Below are 25,676 nucleotides of genomic sequence, written 5' to 3' on the forward strand. Positions count from 1 at the left end.
CTGGAGGGGCGGGCTTGCAATGCTGCACGGAGGGACAGGGACTGGATCCAGACACAGGCACAATGGTTCTGCGCTGATGTAACTTGGCGCTCTAAATTTACTCCTGTTCTTACTAAGTTGTAAGAGTACCAGCTCATTGTCAGGTCCTCAACATCCCAGGTTGTCTGTTGTAAGCCTCTGGCCTCAGGAGCCCAGAATCTAGTCCATGACAACGACTAAGTGCAGTGATTGACAAGCTCGGAACATGGACACCTAGCTCATGAATTCAGGTGAAGAGGGAAAAAAAGCAGAGGTGTGGTGGTGCATACCTTTAATCCCAGCACTCTGGAATCAGAGCTTGAGTTTGAGGGCCTGTGAGACTACATAGTGTACTCCAGGTCAGCCTGGGCTACAGCAAGACCCTACCTGGAAAACAAACAAACAAACAAACAAAAACAAAGAAATCCAGGGGAAAGGCACTCAAACAGATAGGCAATCAAACACCATGATCTAAGTGGTGAACTATAAGTAGGTCTTATTGCTGAGCCACATCCTCAGCTGCGGATCACAAGTTTTTATTTTATTTGAGTTTTCAAGGTAGGGTCTCACTCCCTAGCCCAGACTGACCTGGAATTCACAGTGTAGTCTCAGGGTGGCTTTACACAAAGATCCACATACTTCTGCCTCCTGAGGGCTAGGATTAAAGGTTTGAACTACCACACCTGCTTGGATCATTCTTTTTTTTTAATAGAAGCAACACTATATCATTGATCACTCAATGGGACATCTTCCATTAACTGCTTTAAGTAGTTAGTGTATTGTCCAATTTAGAATAACTTATCACAAGGAGTCCATTACTGGTTTCAGGCCCAGTTAGGTGCTGGATGTGCCTTCTAAATAAATGACACTTTTCTGTCCCTTCCAGCAGTCAAGGAAACGTCTTGAAAACAGAGCTTGGTTGTCTGCTAGGAAGAATGCTCAGAGATGTTCACTGCGCATTAGGATAAACGACCAGACCTTTCTGCACTGAAAGACACCATATAAAAGCAGCTAAACACTGGTGGTGGCGGCTCACTTCTATAATTCCAACACTTGGGAGATGGAGGGAGAAGGATCAGGACTTTTGGGTCAGCTTCTGGTAACAGTGAATCTGAGGTCAGCCTAAGTAGACAGGAGACCCTGTAACAAAAAGCAAAAAGGCAGACCATTTATCAGGTAGAGGTGGAGAGAATCTGGCCAGAGTTCAAGAATACAAAACTAGGCTGGGGAGAGGCTCACTAGTTAAGGCGCTTGTCTGCCAAACCAGAGGACCCAGATTTGATTCCTCGGTGCCCACGTAAGCCAGACGCACAAGGTGACGCATGCATCCCGGAGTTCGTTTGCAGTGGCTGTCTCTATCTGCTTGCAAATAAATAAAAATATAAAAGCAGGGCTGGAGAGATGGCTTAGCGGCTAAGGCGTTTGCCTGCAAAGCCAAAAGATCCCGGTTCGATTCTCCAGGACCCAGGTAAGCCAGATGCATAAGGAGGCATACGCGTGTGGAGTTGTCTGCAGTGGCTGGAGGCCCTGGCACGCCCATTTTCTCTCTCTCTCTCTCTCAAATAAATAAAATTAAAATATACATATAAAAGCAAACCAGAAGAAAAGAATACAAAGCTCATCTCTGCGGTGACTGCGCCAGTTCTGCTTTTCCATGGGCTTAGCCGGTCAATGGTCTAACCGGACCGTCCGCGGAAAGCGCTTGGAAGCGTGCTCGCGCAGCTGCGCTCTTCACCCCGCCCCCGGCGCACGCCACTTCCGCCGGAAGCGCCTCGCCACGGAAGTGACGGACGCGGCGTGGCTCCAGACCTCAGCGGCAGCCCCCTGCGCCGCACGCGGTGGACGAGGCCGGCAGGGCGTGCTGAGCGATGCCGGGAAAGCTCCGCAGCGAGGCCCGTTCGGGACCCGGCGCGGCCGCCGAGGACATGGAGACGCCGCGGAAGCCCAGCGAGAAGGTGATGCCGAACGTTCCGGGGGGTGGGTGACAGGGCCGGGGCCGCCCGGGCGCGGGAGCCGGGTCGCGGCCGGCGGCGTGAGGGCCACGCGGGCGCCCCGGGAACGGCTCCGCGCGGCGGGGCGCGAGGCCACTGCGGACGGCGGCCCGCCCCACCTCCAGCCCGTGCCCCCGAGCGGGAGCCCCGCGGCCCGCCGTGACGCCGCGAGGGAGACCGGTCGCCCACGTGCACCCGCGCCCGGGCGGGGGGCTCCGCGCCGCGGGAAGTGGACGGCGTCCAGGTGGACACGCGCCGGCGGCATCCGCGGGGACGCCGCTCACTCACTCCGTCTTAAACCTGTGTAGCCCGGTAAATACTGATTATTTTCCCGTACGCAGCCTTTGGGGAACACGTTCAGTGCCCAGTAGTTCCGCGCACGCGGCGCACACCCTCCTTACCTAGGGCAGCGGTGTGCCACGGCCGTCACCACCGTGCTGTCAGTCTGTGGCTTCCGCGCCTAGTGATTTCACTTGTGACTCAGTCTCTTCTGGTGAGACGCGTGCGAGCAAAGGTTGGCCCTGAACGCCCTACTGAATATGACCTGGGCTCTCTCTGGGTGGTCTTTCGCGGGAAGTTTTTTTTTTTCTTCTTTTTTTTTTTTAATTTTTATTAACATTTTTCATGATTATAAAATGTATCCCATGGTAATTCCCTCCCTCCCCACCCCCACACTTTCCCGTTTGAAATTCCATTCTCCATCATATTACCTCCCCATTATCGCGGGAAGTTTTTAAAACAGCAATTAATAACTAGGAGGATCAATGTGAGTTTGAGGCCAGCTTGAGACTAAGTCCAGATCAACCTAGGCTAGAGCAAGACCTTACCTGGGAAAAAAAAAAAAACAACAAAAAAAAACAGCCAGGCATGGTGACACATGCCTTAATCCCACAGGTGGTTGGAGAAGTAGGGATACTCACTGCGCCAGTATGTTCCAAAGCTTGGACTTCTCAATCTTAGGTGGTTAGTAGGTCAGTTTTCCCACATGTGACAGATGGCTCTCTATGAGTCAATCCGGCAGGTGCTCTACCACCGAATTTGCCTTAATTCGATTTGAAATACTGTGATTTGAGAATACCCAGTAGCCTGAGGTATATTAGAGAGGGTCTGAGGGGATGGCTGCAGCGTGCAGTTGGTGCAAGTTTTCAGTAGCATAAGTTGGAGAGGATCAGAATTTTTAGTCTAGTTGGTTTTGACGCGTTTTTTTCCCTTTCCAGGTATTTATATCCTGTGTGCTCATTAAAATAAGTGTTTTTGTTTAATACATGGGGTAGGTTTTTTTTTTTAATTTCTCTTTATTGATTAGAGAGAGAGAGAGGGAGGGAGAGAGGATGGGCATGATAGGGATTCTCCCCACTAACGAACTCCATATGCTTGTGCCACCATGCGCATCTGGATTATGTGGGACCTGGAGAATTGAACCTGGGTCCTTAGGCTTCACAGGCATGTGCCTTTACTGCTAAGCCATCTCTCCAGTCCATGGGGTGATTTCTTTTTTTTAAAGAACTTTTTATTTATTTGACAGAGAAAGAGGGGGGAAGAGAGAGAATGGGTGTGCCAGGGCCTGCAGCCACTGCAGATGAATTCCAGATGTATGCACCTTTGTGCATCTGGCTAATGTGGGTCCTGGGGAATCAAACTGGGTCCTTTGGCTTTGCAGATAAGTGCCTTAAACACTAAGGATTCTCTCCAGCCCCCAATATTTTTTTAAGTATGCTAAAACCAGCTCTCTCATTTAGGAGGGTACAAAGTTTAGATTTTTTTCTTGAGGTAGGGTCTCATTCTACCTGCATAGGAATTTTAGCAGGAAGTGAAAAAGAAATCTGCCTGTATTATTTGATTTGTCAACATAGAAGGCTTGGAATTACATTTGAACAGACTTGATCACTTGTATCTTAGAGCCTGTTGGAGCATCCATCCCCTGAGCCACTTGACAGCTCATGAAAATTCAGTTTTACAGTGGTTTCACCAATATGAATTGAAAAGTTACTAGGAGGCACAGTGTTTTCCATGCTAGAATGGGTATCGATATATAGTTATCTCCACATAACTAAGAAATGGTACTGTACATATTTTTTACTTTATTGCAACCTGAAAATACAAATGTTGAGATGCCCAAAACTGTATTCCTTATAATTGCGAGGAATCTTGTAATAAAAATTGATGGATTGTGCTACTGTACTGATGTTCATTTCTGTGTCTTACTGATGTCTTAGAAATCCAGAAAAGAGAAGACAACATCTAAGACTGAAGAGCCAGTACAAGGGGTTGAAGAAATAACTGTCCCCAAAGCTAAGACAGCTAAAAGGAAAGCAGGGCAGCCTGAAGTTGATGTGGGTTCTCCTAAGTCCAAAAAGGTAAAGAAGCAAGAAGAGCCTTCTCAAGATGACGTCATCTCTCCTAAATCCAAAACTGCCAAAAAGAAAAAGGAGTCCCGTGAGGAGACAGCGGTTGTTGCTAAAGCCCCCAAAATGATAAACAGTAGGGAGCCTTCCGAGGAAGATGCCCGTGCTCCTAAACCCGGGAGGGTGAAGAGAGAAAGGGAAGGGAATGGAGGAATTGGAGGGAAAAGCCCCAAATTGAAGGATGGAGGTTCTCCTTCTGAATCTGACTCCAGTGAAGCCACAGGTGAAGAAAGCAGCAGTGAAGCAGAGCAGGTAAAGTTGCTCTTCTGCATGTTGCGTTATTGCTCCAGAGCTACAGGTAACTGCCACACAAAAAGTTAAGCGGTGAGCCCGGCGTGGTGGCACACGCCTTTTAATCCCAATACTCGGGAGGCAGAGGTAGAAGGATTGCCATGAGTTTGAGGCCAGCCTGAGACTACATAGTGATTTCCAAGTCAGCCTGGGCTAAAGTGAGAGACCCTGCTTTGGAAAACAAACAAACAAAAGTAATAATAATAAATAAACTTTGTTGGTGGTAGGGATTGAACCCCGGGCCTTTCGCATAAACATAACTATATTAGTAGTAGAAGGAAGTACATGTATCTTTATCTGCACTTCATGGAGTAGTAGCTTTGAACTTCAGGGTGGGACCTCATGTTAAAAATGGTGTGTTGGGCTGGAGAGATGGCTTAGTGGTGAAGCGCTTGCCTGTGAAGCCTAAGGACCCTGGTTCGAGGCTCAGTTCTCCAGGTCCCACGTTACCCAGGTGCACAAGGGGGTGCACGCGTCTGGAGTTCGTTTGCAGTGGCTGGAGGCCCTGGCGCGCCCATTCTCTTTCTCTCTCTATCTGCCTCTCTCTCTGTCTGTTGCTCTCAAATAAATAAAAATTTAAAAAAATGGTATGTTATGGCTGGTGAGATGGCTTAGCGGTTAAACGCTTGCCTGTGAGGCCTAAGGACCCTGGTTCGAGGCTCAATTCCCCAGGACCCACGTTAGCCAGATGCACAAGAGGGCACACACGTCTGGAGTTCGGTTGCAGTGGCTGGAAGCCCTGGTGCACCCATTCTCTCTCTATCTGCCTCTTTCGCTCTCTGTCGGTCTCAAATAAATAAATAAAAATAACAAAAAATTTTTAAAAAATGGTATGTTACCTAAAGCCAGGTGTGGTGGTGCCTGCCTTTAATCCTAGCACCTGGGAGGCAGAGGTAGAAGGATCGCTGTGAGGCCACCCTGAGACTCCATATTGAATTTCAGCTCAGCCTGGGCTAGAGTGAGACCCTACCTCGGAAAACAAAACAAAAAAAAAAAGGTATGTGCCAGATGTGGTGGTGCACAACTTTAATTCCAGCACTCGGGAGGTTGAGGTAGAATCGCTGTGGTAGGAGGATCACTGTGAGTTTGAAGCCAGCCTGAGACTAATTCCTACTTAGTCTGGAAAAAAAAATCAGCCGGGCACGGTGGTACATGCCTTTAATCCCACACTTGGGTGGCCAGCCTGGAACCACCTAGTGAGACCCTGTCTCAGGAACTAAGGAAAAAATCCATTTTTCTTTTTTGGTTTGTCAAAGTAGGGTCTCACTGTAGCCTAGACTGACCTGTAATTCACTATAGTGTCAGTGGTTTCTGACTCATGGCCATCCTCCTACCTCTGCCTCCAGAGTGCTGGGATTAAAGATGTGAGACACCACACCCAACATGAAATCCTACTTTTTTAACTTAATTCATTTTTTTATTGACAATTTCCATAATTATAGTCAGTAAACCATGGTAATTTTCTCCCCTCCCACATTGCCCACAACTCCACTCTCCATACCGCCTTCTCATCTCAATCAGTCTCCCTTTTATTTTGATGTCAGGATCTTTTCCTCCTGTTATGATGGTCTTGTGTGTAGGTAGTGTTAGGCACTGTGAGGTCATGGATATCCAGGCCATTTTGTGTCTGGAGGAGCACATTGTAAGGAGTCCTACCTTTCCTTTGGCTCTTATATTCTTTCCGCCACCTCTTCTGCAATGTACCCTGAGCCTTGGAAGATGTGATAGAGATATTTCAGTGCTGAGCACCCCATAGTGCCTTCTGAGTCATCCCAAGGTCACTGCCATCTGAAAAGTGAGCATTAATATATGGGTATGAACATTAAAGAGAAGTGCTTACTGGGCAGTTTGGTGAGCATAATATATACATTTAGCCAAACACCAGCAGCTGTTACACCCCTAAGGTTCATGACTGCCCCTGTTGTAGGTTTTCAGTATTAGAGGTATATTCCCTTCCCTCCTGTGTAAAGGGAGAAAATCCTATTTCTAATGTTCTGTTTGTCTTAGATTATGATCAACACAGTTTTTCTCTGATTATAAAAATTAGTAAGAGCATTACTCTGGAGAGATGGCTTAGAGGTTAAGGCGCTTGCCTGTGAAGCCTAAGGATCCAGGTTCGCTTCTCTAGGTCCCATGTAAGCCAGATGCATGTGGTATGCTGTTTGCAGTGTCTAGAGGCCCTGGTATGCCATTCTTTGTCCCTTCCTCCCTCTCCTCCCAAGGTGGGCTTGGATTTGTGGTCCTCTGATTCAGACTCAGATGCTGGGATTACAGACATGAACTGCCTCACTTAAGTGTGTGGAAATTGCAAGGCTGTTGTGTAAAGGACAAGTGCTTTGCCTCTGGAGTGTATCCCTAGCCTCTTGTTTATTTTGAGTCAGGGTCCTGTGCTCTTAACTCAAGACAGTTCAGAACTGGTGATTTATTGCCTCAGCTTCTTGAGTGCTTAGATGACAAGTGTGTGCCACTATAACTTGCTTTATTTGGTTTATTTTAAACTGATGTGTTTGGAAGAGTGGCTTTAGAATCAGTTCTGTCTTGGATGGCTTCTCTGTATTAACTTAATATGTGAGTAACTGAATTCCTTCTCTGGTTTTTTATCAGGAAATACCTGTGGAACAAAAAGAAGGCGCTTTCTCTAATTTCCCCATATCTGAAGAGACTATTAAGCTTCTCAAAGGTAATAATTTTGTGTGCTATATAATGTTAAAATGGTATTTGGAAGTACTCTTACATTGTTGAGGTGAACCAGGACATAGTGTCAGTATAGGATAATAATTACAGCCCTACAATGGAAATAAACATGCATGTTATAAATGAGACTCCTATTTTGATCAAGTGACTGTAGTTTAGTATGCATTCAGAAGTGTAGTGACTGACAGTTTATACACATTTCATTCCTTGGATGTGGTGGTTATAGGGTTTCAGGTGTGTGCAAGGCCTCCATGTTTGGTCCCAGCATCACCAACCAAAAACAGTGGCTGGTAACATGGTTGATTTGTTCACAGCTCGTGGCGTGAACTTCCTGTTTCCTGTACAAGCAAAGACATTCCACCATGTGTATAGCGGAAAAGACCTAATTGCCCAGGCGCGCACAGGAACTGGGAAGACATTCTCGTTTGCCATCCCTTTGATTGAGAAACTCCAGGGCACACTGCAAGACAGAAAACGAGGTCGTGCCCCCCAGGTAACTATAAGACTCAGACTTGATGCTCTAAACTAACACAGCACCTTACTGTGCTTACTGGACCTTGACTGACCATAGACCAGAATCACATCAACCACGAGCCCTGTACATGGGTGTGATTGTTGGTATTAATGCTCACCATGGTCCCTTTAAACTATTGAATGTACTTGTGGCTTACAGGCTTTGTCATATGTGTGGTGATTCTTGCTAAATGGAGAATGTATTTTGATTTATTTTTTAAAGTATTTATTAATTAACTTGCAAGGGGAGAGAGAATATATGTGTGTGCACGAGGGCATCTAGCCTCTGCAAACAGACTCCAGACACGTGCACCACTTTGTGCATCTGCTTTATTACATGGGTACTGAAGAATTGAACCCAGGCGGTTGGGCTTTCAAGCAAGCACCTTAGCCACTGAGTGCATTTTTAGCAGGGGAGCTTGTTTACAAGTTTTGGACTGGCTGTATGAGTTTAATCTGGGGTTGGCTTCCAAACTAATCTTTTGGTTTTAGTCATTTTACCCTTAAATGTCTAGGCCAAATGTTGTTATGAGAATTGGAATAATATATAGAAAGTACTTAAGTAATCATAAGCATAAATCAAAGCAAAATTAATAGTGGTATCAGTATTGTTCCTTGCCCAGGTGGTTCTCTTTGGTATGATGCTTTATGGAATTTTCTGCAGCTCCAAATAGCCACATGCAGCTTCTGGAGTGTTGTATATTTAGGTACCTAATACACACACACACACACACACACATATATTTGCTAGCAGAGAGAGAGAATGGGGCTGGGAATGGTGGCACATGCCTTTCATCCCAGCATTAAGGATCTCTGAGTTAAAGGCCAGCCTGAGACTGCATAGTGCATTCCAGGTCCGCCTGGGCTAGAGCGAGACCAAGTAGGATGAGTTAACTTTCTGGCAAATTCTAGGGTAAGGCCTATATGATGCAGCCTTTGAAGCCGGTGTCTTTCCCTTCAGGTACTGGTTCTCGCACCAACAAGAGAGCTGGCGAATCAAGTCAGCAGAGACTTCAGTGACATCACCAAGAAGCTGTCAGTGGCTTGTTTTTATGGGGGGACTCCCTATGGTGGTCAGAGTAAGTAAGCTGCAGAGCAGCCATTTCTGGTGGCCTGATAGGGTTCTTCCTGACCCTGATGTCTGTGTCTTATCTCATCTAGTCATTGTCACTGTTGTTTCAAGATGACCAAGAACAGGGTCCTGAGTAGTGATGGATAAGTCCTGTATCCATGGTTCTCAAGAGCTTTGTGTTGTCTGTATCTTTTAAGACTACCCCCAGCTTGTCTCCTTTTGCATGTTTGGTTTTGCAGATGAGATTCTTTTCACAGGGTCTGAGGTTCATGTATCCTTGCTCCATTCCATTACTTTCCAGTCAGGCTTTAATTGAGAGCTGAGCTGAAAGGATTTGGAGCATATTAAGTGTCAGCATTGGCACACAAAGCTTGTAATTTCCTTCTTTGAAACTGTTGTAGGCCTAGAAGGCTGCTCACGTACTGTGGGTCTTCGTGCTCAAGTTACTTAACTTATTTGAGGATTGACTTGAATGGTGTGTGTAAGGTGGCATCTAGAGTACACTGGCTGCGTAGGGAAAATCCTTACCATCTCGTCCCAGTCACATTGAACATGTGACGTTTCCATGCCTTGCGAGAACGCTGCCCTTCTATGTGGTGTCATCCTCCCTATGCCCTCTTACCTCATTCATATTCCTGTTCCTTAGCTAGACATAATCTCAGCTTCTAGGAGGTTGCAGCAGGAAGATTGGGGGTTCTAGGGTAGACTAGACTGAACAGCAAAACCCTGTCTCAATAAAAACAAGAAATCCTGCTTAAGATTCTCACTTAGGTTCTTTGAAACATTGGCGTTTTGTACCAGCCGAGTAGCAAGCCTTGTATTGTACTCTCTTCCCCTAATGGTACATTTTCCTGTTGTGTCACCCACTACACTGGGGTAGGAGTATATTGAGTATTGTACTTAATGCATTGCTTTGGAGCTACCTAGTAAATACATTAGAACTGAAATGTTTACCCCAGACTGGTAAAGCGACTTACTTTAAAACAAATCTTTTTGTTGGTATTCTTTGTAGTTGAACGAATGCGGAATGGGATTGATATCCTGGTTGGGACACCAGGTCGAATCAAAGACCACCTACAGAGTGGCAAGCTAGATCTCAGCAAACTGAAACACGTTGTCCTGGATGAAGTTGATCAGATGTTGGATATGGGCTTTGCTGATCAAGTGGAAGAGATTTTGTGTGTGGCATACAAGAAAGGTAAACCCCAGATCTGAAGAATGACAAAAGTGGCCAAACGAAGGGTAGTAGTTTCTAGAAGTAAGTAAAGCATTGGAAAAGGAGCAGCAGACTTAAGAAAAGTTTTCACCATTGGTCACATAACTATAATGGTGAAAACTTAGGAAAAAAGATTTTTTTAAAATTTCATACTATATCAGCTCAGTATGCTTTGCTTTTTTTTTTTTTTTTTTTTTGAGGTAGGGGCTCACTCTACCACAGGCTGACTGGAATTCTCTCTGTAGTTTCAAGGTGGCCTTGAACTCATGGTGATCCTCTTACCTCTGCCTCCTGAGTGCTAGGATTAAAGGTGTGCACTACCATGTCTGGCCTCAATATACTACTTTTATAGTATGCCCGATGTTCTAAATGTATGTGTGTGCATGCTAATTACAACTTGTACATGTTAAAATTCAGCATTCAAACTTCATGAGATGGGGCTCAGTGGATAAAGTGCTCACAGCTCAAGCTGGAGCTCAGTCCGCAGACCACAAGCAAAAACCAGGAATCCATGGCATGCTTCTTTTAAACCCAGCACTGTGAAGGCAAAATGTGAGGCTGAAGTAGGATGTCCCAGAAGCTTGTGGCAAAGAACAGTAAAGTGAGAGCTAGAAACCCTGCCTCAATGGAGGACAGGCGAGGGCCTACTTGACCATTGTCCGCTGACCTCCACACACAGGAACTTTATTTGTGTGTGTGTGTGCATGTGCGCACACCAAGGCTTGCTGCTACAAACAGATGGTGAACAGATGAACCACTTCATGTGGATAGTGGGGACTCAAACTTGTAAATAAAGGCCAGGTGTGGTGGAGCACACCTTTGGTTCCAGAGAGAGAGAGAAAGAGGCAGGTAGAAAATGGATACATCAGGGTCTTCTGCTACAGATGATCTCCATGTGCATGTGCCACCTTGTGCACCTGGCTTACATGGGTCCTGGCGATTCCAACCTTAATCCTAAGGCTTTTTTTTTTTGATAAAGGTAATTTATTTATTTTAATTTTTATTAGCATTTCCCATGATTATAAAAAAAATCCCATGGTAATTCCCCCCCCACTTTCCCCTTTGAAATTCCATTCTTCATCATATTACCTCCCCATCACAATCATTGTACTTACATATATACAATATCAACCTATTAAGTACCCTCCTCCCTTCCTTTCTCTTCCCTTTATGTCTCCTTTTTAACTTACTGGCCTCTGCTACTAAGTATTTTCATTCTCACGCAGAAGCCCAGTCATCTGTAGCTAGTATCCACATATGAGAGAGAACATGTGGCTCTTGGCTTTCTGGGCCTGGGTTACCTCACTTAGTATAATCCTTTCCAGGTCCATCCATTTTTCTGCAAATTTCATAACTTCATTTTTCGATAAAGGTAATTTATATTGCTGGGCATGGTGGATGGCACACATCTTTAGTCCTAGCATTGGGAGGCTACCCTGAGACTATGTAGTGAATTCCAGGTTAGCCTGGGCTATAGTGAGACCCTACCTCGAACTCCCCCCCCCCCCCAAAAAAAAAAGAAAGTTGTGGCAGCTCACACTGTCCGATCAAATGATGACAAGGCAGTGGCACTCTCAAGTGCAGACTAATAAAATAGCTGAACCTGAAGAACAAATTGATGGGATTTGGGGGTTGGACATTCTGGGCCAGCGCTGTGCAGAATCCTAGTCTGTTGTTGGCTTTAGGAGGTTATTCACGCAGAGCTCTGTACTGACTGGTTACCGTAGTGCAGGACTAATACTGCCAGCTGTGATTTAGAGAGCACATTTTAGAGTGCTGTCATCGTCTCAGGCGTCCTTTTTTTTTTTTTTTAAATTTATTTATTTATTTATTTATTTATTTATTTATTTATTTATTTATTTATTTATTTATTTATTTGAGAGCGACAGACACAGAGAGAAAGACAGAGGAAGAGAAAGAGAATGGGCACGCCAGGGCTTCCAGCCTCTGCAAACGAACTCCAGACGCGTGCGCCCCCTTGTGCATCTGGCTAACGTGGGACCTGGGGAACCGAGCCTTGAACCGGGGTCCTTAGGCTTCACAGGCAAGCGTTTAACCGCTAAGCCATCTCTCCAGCCCTCAGGCGTCCTTTACGTAGATGATTTGCCATATCTTTGCTCATTGGGAACCCCCTCAGTCACTCTGTCCTTAGTGTGTGGCGGCCTCAGCGGTGCTGTGACTGCGGACCTGGAAGGACTAAGGGGTTGGAGGCTGTGGAGGCTTGTTTGGAGTATTCATACTGACTTTTTTTTCCCCCTAAAGATTCTGAAGACAATCCCCAAACATTGCTTTTTTCTGCAACTTGCCCTCACTGGGTATTTAATGTTGCTAAGAAATACATGAAATCTGCATATGAACAGGTGGACCTGATTGGTAAAAAGACTCAGAAAGCAGCAATAACTGTGGAGGTAAATGATTCATTTAGTTGCCGGAATTAGTATTGAAATGTCTATCATTTGTTTCCTGTGTAGTAATATTAAAAGTTGCAAATACAAGCTGTATTACCAGATAAATAAAAACTACATCCATGAGAAAAGCCAAGTAAATACACATTTCTTCTTTGTGTATGGTGTCTGTGATCTAAATTTCATCATCTTGTTAACCTAATTTCAGAATTATTTGGAATCTAAATAAATATGCCTGAATTATGTTAACAAATTTAGAATTTAACCACTAGGGGGCAGCAGAGCAGTCTGATGGCTTTATCTTAAATCTGCTTTCATCTTAGGCTCCGGTACCTAGATGAATTCATTTCACCCAAGAAACAGACCTGTAAAGTCACTGGCAGGAGAGTGTACTTTTAAGTGACTGGAAAAACAGAACATTCAGAAACTTCCTGTCAGTAACTTGGTTTCCTGTAGGAGTCTGGGGAGTGACACTCCTTGTACTATGGCTTGTGAAGCCGGATGGTGTTTGGAGAAAGGAGAGGGGTGTGGGGACAAAGCGTGATGACTGCACTTTGCTGTGTCCTCTCAGCATGGTGGCAGCAGACATCTCTTGTCAGGCCTGAGCATCTGATTAGCAATTGAGAAGGTCATGGAAAAGGTTTTCTAAGTGCCTTTTCTTCTCTTAAAAGCATTTGGCTATTAAATGCCACTGGACTCAGAGGGCGGCAGTTATTGGGGATGTGATCCGAGTGTACAGCGGTCATCAAGGACGCACGATCATCTTCTGTGAAACCAAGAAAGATGCCCAGGAGCTGTCACAGAATACCTCCATAAAGCAGGTAGGTCCTCGTGGCTCCAGAGCTGGGGCTCCAGTCTTTACCACGGACACGCCTGATCTCAGTCTATGTTCTTTCCTCTACTGATGGCCTCCTCATGTTGTGTGAGAAATGGGAGGGGGGAGGGGATGTCTTTGAGCTTACCTACTAGTCATAGGGGAAAGGGTGGCTCAGATGTACAAGTAAGTGGGATCACATGTATGCAGTCATCAGTGTAGTTACATGTAACTGAAGCTGAGGGTGTGGGAACAGTTGGTGGTATTTCCATGTAAGAAGACGCATGTTTTCCACTTGAATGACTCCACCAGGAGTGGCACGGAAATAACTCCTAGGAAAACTGGGAGAGTGTTACTTTTTAGGCCTAACTAGGGCTGTGGTGTTACCTACAGTTTTCTTAGGCCAGTGTTTTCTCTGGCAGGATGCCCAGTCGTTACATGGAGATATTCCACAGAAACAAAGGGAAATTACCCTGAAAGGTTTCAGAAATGGTGATTTTGGAGTTTTGGTGGCAACCAACGTTGCTGCACGTGGGTTAGACATCCCTGAGGTTGATTTGGTTGTACAAAGCTGTCCACCAAAGGTAAGGTTTTTAAACATTGTTTTATTTTTATTATTGGCAACTACCATAATTATAGACAATAAACCATAATAATTCTCTTACCCACTTCCCCCTTCACAAATCCACTCTCCATCACATCCCTCCCCCATTAGTCTCTCTTATTTTGATGTCGTCATCTTTTCCTTCTATTTTAGTGGTCTTGTGTAGGTAGTGCCAGACACTCACTGCAAGGTCATGGATATCCAGGCCGTTTTGTGTCTGAAAGAGGTCATGGTGAGAGTAGCATTAATACACAAATACGAACATTAAGAAAATTGCTTACTGGGCAGTTTCATATGCATTATTATTTGTTTGTGAGGAATAGGTAGAGAAATATTTTATTATTTATTTATTTGAGAGAAAAAGGAAGAGAGAGAGAGTGGTTGATCCAGGGCCTTCAGTGGCTGCAAACTCCGGATGCATGCACTCCCATGTGCATCTGGTTTACATGGTCCTGGGGAATGGAACCTGGGTCCTTAACTGCTAAGCCATCTCTCCAGCCTCCCCCAAAATATATGAAGTATATAAAATACATAAATATAAAAATGCAGTATAAAAATAATTATATCGATATTTTGAGATCTTATGTAGGTTGTTCTCAAAATGGTAAGAATTTGTGTGTATGGGTTAAATGAGATATATCAGTAAAATTAACCTTTTGCTTTTTAGCTTTTATTGTAATGACTTGAAAATTACAAGAATGTATACCCCTTTATTGGAAAACACCCTTTGGAGATTTGTTTATAGGATGGGGTCAGCGTTTTAAAGGTTTTAGAACTTACTCATATTTGATTCTGTTCCCTTTCCTCCACCTGGCTGTGCGTGGCCACTTTGGGTGTGTCACACACATTTCGCTTGGACAGGATGTGGAATCCTACATTCATCGTTCTGGGCGGACAGGGCGAGCTGGAAGAACAGGGGTCTGCATCTGCTTCTACCAACACAAGGAAGAGTACCAGTTAGCTCAAGTGGAGCAAAAAGCTGTAAGACTACCTTCCCGCCTTCTGTCCATCTGAGCTTTGTACTCACTTTTAGTCTGTTATTCTGTAGCATAAAGCCCATTAAAATGATAGTGCATCTGAAAATAGTAATAGGGGCTGGAGAGATGTTTTAGTGGTTAAGGTGCTTGCCTGCAAAGGACCCACGTAAGCCAGATGTACAAGGTGGTACATGGGTCTGGAGTTCCTTTGCAATGGCTAGATGGCCTGGTGCTCTCTCTTCTTCTCTCTACCTCTTTCCAGTAAATAAATAAAATTCATTTTTTAAAAAAGGAAAGATAGTAATAAGTGGGATGGAGAGATGGCTTGGTAGTGAAGGCCTTGGCACACCCATTTTTCTCTCTAATAAATAAAAACATTTAAAAAGAAAAAAATAGTAATGTGTTTCATATGCTTAAAAAGTAGTATTTATATGATAATTATACAAACACAGCCAGAAATATGTAAGCAGGTTAAGAATTGATGAGAATTAGCCAGGTTTGGCAGTGCACACCTTTCTATAATCCTAGCATAGCACTTGGGAGATGCGGGAGGATCACTGCCTTAAAGGCCAGTCTGGAACTCCAAAGTGAGTTCCAGGTCAGCCTGATATAGAGTAATACCCTACCTTGAAAAAAGCAAAATAAAAATTGCTTAAAATCCAAAAGGAGCCAAGCATGATGGTACACGCCTTTAGTCCCATTACTTGGGAGGCAGAGGTAGGATCACTGTGAATTTGAGGCCACCCTGACACTACATAGTTTCAGGTTAGCCTGGGCCGGAGTGAGACCCTACCTTGAAAAACAGAAGAAAAAAAAAGTTACAGGGGAAGAAAAGGCTAAATTTCCTTACAGATTCTAATAATTTATGTAGATACTCCCTCAGATAGGTAGAACTGAGCCTCCTCCCCTTGTCCTGTACTCCAGTGGGGAATCAGGCTAACACTGCCTGGGCCAGGAAATATGGCTCACATGATCAGGGTTTTAGCATGTGTCCCTGATAACAGGGGTACTTGTGGGATTCCTTTTTATGTATTTATTTGCAAGCAGGGGGAGTGAGAATGAGACTGGGCATGCTATGGCCTCGCCACTGCAAATGTACTTCTGGTACATGCGCTACTGGTTTTATGTGGGTACTGGGAAATCGAACCCCAGTTGTTCTGTTTTGCAGGCAAGCAACTTGACCCCTGGGCTGTGTCTCCAGCCTGCTTGTGGGATTTCCATACTCCTCAGTGTTTGCATGAAAAATTACTGAGTCACTCAAATCGAAGGACAGTCTTGGAAAACTGGGAAAGACAGGTGAAATGGTCGAACAGTGTGAATTTCTTGGTTCTGACAAATGTGCCATAGAAACATAGGCTGTTGCCCAGCGTGGTGCACGCCTTTAATCCCAGCACTTGGGAGGCAGAGGTAGGAGGATTACATGAGTTCAAGGCCATCCTGAGAATGCAGAGTGAATTCCAGGTTAGCCTGGACTAGAGTGAGACCCTGCCTCGGGAAAAAAGAAAAAGAAACAAAGGCTGTTAACAGTGGTAAGAATTTGGGTCTTGTTACATATGAATAACAAAAAAGAAATGAGGTTACTTACCTTGATGGAAATAGTTGATGGCCCTTGTACATTAAATTGTGGTTCATTTTCTTGTAGGGAATTAAATTTAAACGCATTGGTGTACCTTCTGCAACAGAAATAATAAAAGCTTCCAGCAAAGATGCCATCAGGTATGTTCTCTACTGTCACCAAGATCTTCCTAGTGGTAGTTCTGCATGCTCAGTGTCCTTGTACCATCTAGAGATTTGGCCTCTCCCAAGTCCTTAATTCATTAGGAAGAGGTGACGACCACCTGCTTATAAAATCTCAAATAGTGTTAAAGTAGAATTTGATAGAAAAAATGTCTTGTTTCTATTTATCCCTGCCCAATCCTATTTTTGTTTGGTTTGTAGACCTTTTTTTTTTTTTTTTTTTTTTTGAGGTTGGGTCTCACTCTAGCCCAAGCTGGTCTAGAACTTCACTCTAGTTTCAGGCTGTCCTTGAACAAACAGTAATCCTTCCTACCTCTGCCCCCGAGGGCTGACTTTTGATGAATGAAGGAGATCCACACATAGTTAACAGTACCCAAGTTCTTCAGTGGTATGTTGCTGGTCTTGGGAGCAAGAGCATGGTTGTGGAAGATGTCCCTACATGCTGAAGGATATAAGCTGCTTAGAATTCCTTGGTGAAAACCCAAACTTCCAGATACTTCCTAGGAGTGGACTAAATCCTTTGTGAGGAACTAATGAGCTTGAGAACCATTGCAGTGCTTCCCAAACAGCTACTGTTTGTATGTATGAAATGCTCATGATAAAGCAAGTGGACATGGGCTGGGCCCAGTGTGTCCTCTGGGACTTCACTCAAAAGGCAGCAATTTATTCTTGGGTCATAATGATTGAGCAGTTCTGTTGCTATAGCCTGAGGCCAGTGACTGGATGTTAGAAACTGAGGAATGGCATTACAGTGCTCTAGGGTTCCGCAAACTGGATTTGACATGAAATGGTACAATATATGGGAAAGAAGCCACAGAGCAGCTTCCTACGAACCTTTATGATGGCAGGAAGTTGAGCATTGAGAGCAATCCACCTGACCCTGAGGCGTCAGATTCTGCCATAAAGAGCAGAGAGGCTGCCGTCTGCCTTGAGCCATATCTAAAACATATTGAGGAAAGCGAGAGGGGAAAACGTCACTTACTGGCTGGAGAGAAGGCTTAGCAGTTAAGGTGCTTGCCTGCAATGCCTAAGGACCCAGGTCCCATTGTCCAGATCCTATGTACACCAGATGCACATTGTGGCACATGCATCTGGAGTTTGTTTGCAGTGGCTGAAGGCTCTGGTGTGCCCATTTTCCCTCTATCTCTCTCTCTCTTTAATAAATAAAAATAAATTTTAAAAATACTTTAAAAAACACTTCTACGCAACATGGGGCTGGGTGTGGTGGCATACACCTGTGATCTCAAACTCTAGAAACAGGAAAGATGTTGTCAAAAGGTGGAGGCCAGTGTGCTCTGTATTGCAAGCTCCAAAACAACACATAGGCAATATAGATGTCATTTTGTGTTTTCTGGAAGGTGACATTGATCTTCAGATCCTTCTGCCTCCACCTCCTCACATGGATTGCAGGTGTGCATCACCATGCCTGTCTTTATGTAGTGCTGGGGTTCAGACCCAGGGCTCATGCATGGTAGGCAGGAGCTCTACCAACGAAGCTACATTCCCATCCCACTGATGCCCTCTGTACTGTTCATACTGTTTACGTTGTTTAAGTTGCTGTAGTGTTACTTCTGCTTTCTCCTAACACATGTATTCTCATCAAACCATAGGCTTTTAGATTCTGTGCCTCCCACTGCCATTGGCCACTTCAAGCAGTCAGCTGAGAAGCTGATAGAAGAGAAGGGAGCTGTGGAGGCCCTGGCAGCAGCACTGGCCCACATTTCAGGAGCCACGTCGGTAGACCAGCGCTCCTTGATGAACTCAGAGGCGGTAAGACTTGAAAGGACTCACAGAAGTATCCTAGTTGTTTTCAATTGTTCATGAAGGAAGGAAGCTGCTAATGGTATTTTGTCATTTTCCTAAGTACAACATTTGCAAATCATTGAAGGCAAAATAGATGATTGGCTGTCAGGGTTATAATGGAGGGAGAAATGGCACTGACTTAGTGGACATTCTGCGATGATTAAATGTTCCGCAATGTCGTCAGTGGTGACTGTTGCAAACTTTGTGAATTTTTTTTAGGTATTGCATTTACAGTAGTGAATTATTTACCTTTGGCCAATTGAAGTTTTAAAATGTATATTAATATAATTGTAGTTTCACATGCAGTTGTAAAAGGCCTGTAGAGATTTCCTTGTCCTTCAGATTAGGGTTCTAATTAGGGATGTGTGTTGTTCAAAAGAACTTGTCCAGAAATACTGAGAGCAAGGTTTTTTTTTTGGTGGGGGGGAGTTGAGTTAGGGTCTTGCTGTAGCTCTGAGTGACCTGGAATTCACTTTGTATTCTCAGGATGACCTTGAACTCGTGGCAATCCTATCTCTGCCTCCCAAGTGCTTGGCTTAAATTTATTTATTTTTTTTTTATTTGAGAGAGAATGGTCGTGCCAGAGCCTTCAAAACTTAAATTTTACCTCCCTTTCTTTCAATAAGGGCTTTGTGACCATGGTCCTGCGGTGTTCAATTGAGATGCCAAACATTAGTTACGCTTGGAAAGAACTTAAAGAGCAGCTGGGTGAGAGCATCGACTCCAAAGTAAAGGGAATGGTCTTCCTCAAAGGAAAGCTGGTAAGACTGGGCCCTTCTGTGCCCTTCTGTACCTTGGTTCAGTAGCTTACTGTGGTTGGGTGCTGGGGGTGGTGTCTTCCTGCCCAGTGAAGAGGCTTCCTCTTTTATATACACACACACACCCCACTGCGGAGTTTCTCGTGCTTCTTGGTTGCAGCTCGTTGGTGACAGCCACTCCCATCTTTATGCAGCCCAGCAGTTCTGCACGTGACACCAGACTTCAAGATCCAGCTACTTCCCTGACATTTTACCTACACAGCTTATTAACTAATTTAGTTCAGAATATTGAATTCAAGTTCAGATTTATCTCACTGTGTGTGAGAAGGAAAATGAAGTGAGCAGATAATGTCCATGTATTACTGTGAAAATATTTCATTGTGTGGGACCCTTGAGTGGTCAGTTACATGGACTGACCAAAGTGTAGAACCCAGGACCTAGTCACCAAATCACGTTTATCCCGTGGCTTCCCTGATGGGATGGGTAAAAGTGTGGGCAGACTGGCAGTGGCTGTCTCTAGCAGGTTGAGGATGAGTGCTCCTCCCCGCGGCTGCACAAACGCATGCCTTCTAATCCCAACTAGTGGCAATGTCTTCTCCTCCACTGTCCTTCATGACATTACTTAGCTTTAAAATTTCATTTTAAAGCAGCTGAGGTATGATGACTCCTGTGAGTTCAAGGCCCGCCTGAGACTACGTGGTGTATTCTAGGTCAACCTGGGCAATAGTGAGACCCTACCTCAAAAAATAAAGCTAAAAACTATATATGAAGCATCAGTTGGGAGCATGTATATCCGAATGTCAAAGGGGGTATAGTGTTCACTCTGGTCAGTTGTACCTTGCTGTGTTTGCTTACAACAGGAAGCCTCAAGAGGCCTGTGCTGCACTCAAGGGCAACAAGTACTCTAGTTTCTTGTGTACCCCAATGCGTGCCAGGTGTTGTACTGGAAATACTTAGTGTGCATATGCAGACTACACAGATGGCAGAACTCACCAGTATTGGGATGACACCTGTGGTGATTGATACATTGCAGGGTGGAAAGGATGCAGGTTAACTTACAGGGCGGCGCCTTCCTTGATCAATGATCGAGGAAGGCACTTGGATTACCCAACAACACCTACAAAGTTAGAAAGGACCTGCTTTTTCTCATGCCCTGGCACAGGAAGCTGAGTTGTGAAAAACTGAAAAATGAGCAGCAGAAGATCATTTTATCTGTGTTTGCTTGGGTCAGCCTGAATAAGAGTTACCACGGGGTAGTAGCCACAGATGTCACTAGTCAGGCAGTTCTGAGTCCTCCTGACCCATTCCTGGACCCTCTGCTCTTGTGCTTTGGGAACTGTCATACTAGCTGGCTGTGGTCTCAAGTTTCCTCTAAACTTAATTGTTAATGGTGGTTTTCACATACTATCTGGCATTTTGCTTGGACTTACTCCATTTTCTTTGGTTTCTAGGGTGTTTGTTTTGATGTCCGTACCGAAGCAGTAACAGAAATGCAGGTATTTTCTCTTGGGTGTTAATGTTAATAGAACTAAGTTATATGAAGTGTACATTATTAAAATACAGAATGATAAGAATTCAGGGCATAGTAGAAGGAGAAGAACTCCACTCCAGAGGCATAGTAGGCATCTTCAACAAAATCATAGAGGAAAATTCCCCCCAAATTGGGAAAGAGGTGCCAATACAGATACAGGAAGCCTTTAGAACCCCAGCCAGACAAAACCCAGAAAGAACCTCTCCTCGCCATATTATAATCAAACTTCCAAACACATACACCAAAGAAAAAATATTGAAAGCAGTTAGAGAGAAAAATCAAGTTACCTACAAAAGCAAGCCCATCAGGATTACAGCAGATTATTCAACACAAACTTTTAAAGCCAGAAGGGCTTGGAGTGATATATTCCAAGTTCTGAAAGATAACAACTGTCAACCAAGGTTACTTTATCCTGCAAAGTTATCCATTCAAATAGATGGAGAAATAAAGACATTCCATGACAAAAGCAGGTTAAAGGAGTATTTGAAGACAAAACCAGCTCTACAGAAAATACTTGATAGAATCCTCCATGCTGAACAAAAGGAAAAGCACACATATAAGGAACCTAGAAAAAACAAGCTATACTCAAATACCAGTTAACAGAAGAGAGCACAGGTAGAACCAGTAACACACACACACACACAAATGGCAAACATAAATACACACCTTTCAATAATAACTCTTAATATCAACGGTCTCAATGCCCCAACGAAAAGACATAGATTTGCAGACTGGGTTAAAAAGCAGGATCCTACAATTTGTTGTCTCCAAGAAACTCACCTTTCTACAAAGGATAGACATTATCTTAGGGTGAAAGGTTGGAAGACGGTGTTTCAAGCAAATGGGCCTAGAAAACAAGCAGGGGTTGCTATCCTAAAATACAGAATGAGGGCTAGAGAGATGGCTTAGTGGATAAGGCACCTGCCTGCAAAGACTAAGGACTCAAATAAGCCAGATCCATGAGGGGGCACATGCATCTGGAGTTCTCTCTCTTTTCTCTCAAATAAATAAAAATAAAATATTTTTTTTTAATGCAGAATGATATTATGGGGTGCAACCTTTCTAGTCCTCTTACCAAGATAGTTGGGAATTAAATTTTACTTGTTTTATGAGAGAGGCAGAGAGAATTAATGGACATGCCAGGGCTTCTACCCATTGCAAACAAACTCCAAATGCTTGTGCCGTCTTGTGTATCTGGCATTATGTGGGCACTGGGAAATAGAGCCTGAGTTCTTAGGCTTTGCAGACAAGTGCCTTAACTGCTGAGCCATCTCTCCAGCCAGAGAATTAAATCTTTTTGGTTTTTCAAGGTACGGTCTCACTCTAGCCCAAGCTGACCTGGAATTCACTACACAGTTTCGGGAGATCCTCCTACCTCTGCCTCCCAAGTGCTGGGATTAAAGGCATGTGCTACCACTCCTGGTCAAGAATTAAATCTTGCTGTATTTTTTCCTCTACCCTTTTTATTCTGTTTTGCTTTTGATCCTGCCTTTGCTCCTTTTTAGAGTTCTAAACATTACCCACCTTTTGCCCTGTTTACTCTGTTTTCATACACATTTTAAATTGCTCAAATGCTGAGATCATACCTACCAAGACACCACCAACTTCTTAAGTACAAGAGTTAAGGCGGGTGTGGTGGCGCCTTTAATCCCAACACTTGGGAGGCAGAGGTAGGAGGATCACCATGAGCTTGAGGCTACCCTGAGGCTACATAGTGAATTCCAGGTCAGCCTGGGATGGAGTGAGGCACTACCTCAAAACGAAAAATTTTACAGCCTACTTGACAAGGATTTTCTCATGCCTTTGCCATATTTAGTAAGACTGAAAAGGAACCCTTTCCTCAACAGGAGAAATGGCGTGACTCCCGACGCTGGCAGCTCTCGGTGGCTACAGAGCAACCTGAACTGGAAGGACCGCTGGAAGGGTTTCGAGGTGGAAGGGGTCAGCGGGATGGTGGCCGTGGTTTCAGAGGACAGCGGAATGGAAACAGAAACTTCAGGGGACAGGGACAGCGGGGAGGAAGTAGAAACTTCAGGGGACAGGGATCAGGAGGTGGCAGCAGAAGCAACAGACCCCCAAACAAAGGGCAGAAGCGGAGCTTTGGTAAAGCTTTCGGGCAGTGATAGGTTGGAGAGGGTCACAGTGGGCAGCGGAGATGGACTTGGCAGTGTGGAACTGCATGCTGTTTACACACACAGTTGAGAGCCCTTCTGATCATCCCTGGGGGTGGGGGGGGGCGTTCTATAAGTTCCTTCATCTGACTTTTATCATTTGAACTACTTTTTAAAATCAGGTCTTATGGGTTTTTTGTTTGTTTTTGTTGTTTCAAAATGAGGTCTCACTCTGGCCCAGGCTGACCTGGAATTCACCATGTAGTCTTAGGCTGTTCTCAAACTCACAGTGATCCTCCCGTCTCTCCTTCCAGAGTGCTGGGATTAAAGGCGTACACCTCCACACCCAGCAGTGAAAACCAGGTTTTCATTGTGCAGTGGAATGTGAATTCATTCCATCTTCACTCTACTGCATTATCTGTACAATTACAAGATAAAATCAAGCATGTATCTGTCTGTCCTCTTAAGTTGACCTGGATGTTCATCTCTTTTGTTTGTTTGGTGATGGGATTTGAACCCAGGCCTGACACATGCTAAGCATGTGCCATACAACCAAGCTGCATCTCCTGTCTCCCAGAGAGTCTTTACTAGGGCTCTCTAATGGAAATACCCAAGGGAATGCAGCCATCTTAGCCTTCGGGAGCTAGGGCTTTTTTTTTGTTTTTTCTTCTCTAATTGGCATTCCTTCAGTTACTTGTGTGTACCTCCACACTCCTGAGAATTAAACTTAGCGATGGTTTTGAATTGGCATTTCAAACTTAGTTGAGTGAACACTTGCTTTATACCAGTCTGTAGACTTGGAGGTTAAAGTTCATTCTGTGTACATTACCCACAGTGTGCATCTTAATGGCCTTTAGTTTCTCTTGAGGTGGTTTATGTTCCAGTGAATTCTCTACAAATAATGTTTAAAGAAGCACATTTTAGTAGAGACCTAGTATCTTTAAAGTTAATTTGAAATATATGAGATGGTCCTATAGCTTTCTAAGTAAGGCTGGATAAATGGTATTTAAACACTTGTAATGCACTTTTGGACGATGGACGTAATTTACCAAGACGGACTTCAGGGAGCGGAGGGTGGTGTGCACTGCTGAAGAGCATGCCCAGAAAGCCCACTAAGCGGCTTTGTGAGTGAAGCTGTGTGATTAGCATTTTTTACATAGGGGTGGCCTATAGCTCATGAACATTTCATGAAGTTAACTGGTAAGCAAGTGGGACTTTTAAGCAGCTGATGGTCCAATATAGGTTCTAAATAACCTAGATTTTAAGCTACAGTGTGGAATCATTTCGGTTCAACTGCATCTCTGTTGGTAGATTATCACTGCTTAGAAGTGTTTTTGTGGGGGGGGGTAGGGTCTCTGAAGTTCCAGGATGGCCTCTCAAATTTACTGCAGTCCTCTTACGTCTGCCCCTGAGTGCTGGGATTAAAGGTGTGTACCACCATACCTAGCTGAGACTTCTTTAAGAAAAACTGTATGGTTCTTTCAAGCTGTTGCTTTGAGAGAACTGAAGAACTCTGAGGAGTGCTGTTGTCTGGCTTTATTAGAGAATCTGTACTGGGGATCATAAAAGAAAATTAAAACCACATAGTCTTTTTTTCCGGTTTTTCAAGGTAGAGTCTCCCTTTAGCTCAGACTGACCTGGAATCCACTATGTAGATCAGGCGACCTCAAACTCATAGCCATCCTCCTACCTCTGCCTCCCGAGGACTGGTATCAAAGGCATGCACCTCCACACCTGGCTCCGCATGATCATTTTTTATCCAGTTAGTCTGAACACCTAAACTCATTCCAGGCCTACCGTTTTCTTTCTGTGGCCTTTTCCACTTCACTGCCTCTTCCTCGATTGCCTTCAGTAGAGATTATGATGGCCAGCTCAACTCCTGATGGCTTGAGACAATACCTGAAGTACTCAGTTACTGGTTTTCATTCTTCAACCCCCTTGTCAGTTTTCACTTCATTCTTGTTCATGGCTGCCCATCAAGTCACAGATGGATTTGTGTGTGTTATAATTTTATTAGGTTCTGTTCTTGCTCAAATACTGGGAATGCTTTAATAACAATCCAAACATTCCACAATTAGGAGAGAGGTGGGTACCTTACCACCTAGGTTTCAAAAAGATATGTTAGCTGCCTTTTCAGAAGGCACAACCAAAACCTAGGTGTGGGTTGTGGATTAGCACACAGGAAAGAATCAGGCATAAACTAAAAGGAAAGGTGGGTAGGAGTCTAAATTACACTTCTCTTAAATAAAACATGACTTTGTGGAATACATGAAACTGATGTTTCTTCAGGTTCCCAGAATCTAAACCATGTTTATAAATATTTAAATAAATTAGATTAGTCTGGGAAATTGTTACCATTTTTACTGTTTTCTACAGAGAAAATATTTTTTTCACTTTATTGGACAACTCAGTGGACTTCTCAATTGCAATCCATTTTTTTATGTGGAGCTGTGTGTGTAGTGGTTTCTCTGCAGTTGTACATAAAATGTTTTTACAATAAAATGAGTTAATGTATAAAATACTACTTTATGCTGTAATAAAAATATTAATACTTTTAGTTTTGGTGGCCTCTTTTCCAAAATGAAAAACAGGGGCTGGAGAGATGGCGCAAGCACTTGACACTGGCTCACATGGCCTGACAGCCTGGGTGAGATTCTCTAGTGCCTTGTAGCTAGATGAATGCTGTTGCACGAATGACACGAAGCCCTAGTGCGCTCATTCCCCCACCCCTTCTCC

General features: G+C 44.2%; 1 protein-coding gene across 1 annotated transcript; it reads left to right on the forward strand.

The window, feature by feature from the left end:
• Window positions 1-1,834: 1,834 nt before the first annotated feature.
• Ddx21 (DExD-box helicase 21) lies at window positions 1,835-25,497 on the forward strand. The gene is made up of 15 exons (XM_004657882.2): window positions 1,835-1,973; window positions 4,226-4,666; window positions 7,310-7,385; window positions 7,714-7,892; window positions 8,874-8,991; window positions 9,997-10,182; window positions 12,463-12,608; window positions 13,277-13,426; window positions 13,842-14,003; window positions 14,885-15,004; window positions 16,643-16,716; window positions 18,348-18,507; window positions 19,167-19,301; window positions 20,750-20,794; window positions 22,677-25,497. Exons 1-15 carry the CDS (start codon window positions 1,887-1,889, stop codon window positions 22,950-22,952), a joined length of 2,355 nt encoding a protein of 784 aa, XP_004657939.1. The 5' UTR covers window positions 1,835-1,886; the 3' UTR covers window positions 22,953-25,497.
• Window positions 25,498-25,676: the final 179 nt, after the last annotated feature.

This window comes from Jaculus jaculus, chromosome 18, assembly GCF_020740685.1.
Source record: "Jaculus jaculus isolate mJacJac1 chromosome 18, mJacJac1.mat.Y.cur, whole genome shotgun sequence".
In the NCBI taxonomy this organism is placed as follows: Eukaryota; Metazoa; Chordata; class Mammalia; order Rodentia; family Dipodidae; genus Jaculus; species Jaculus jaculus.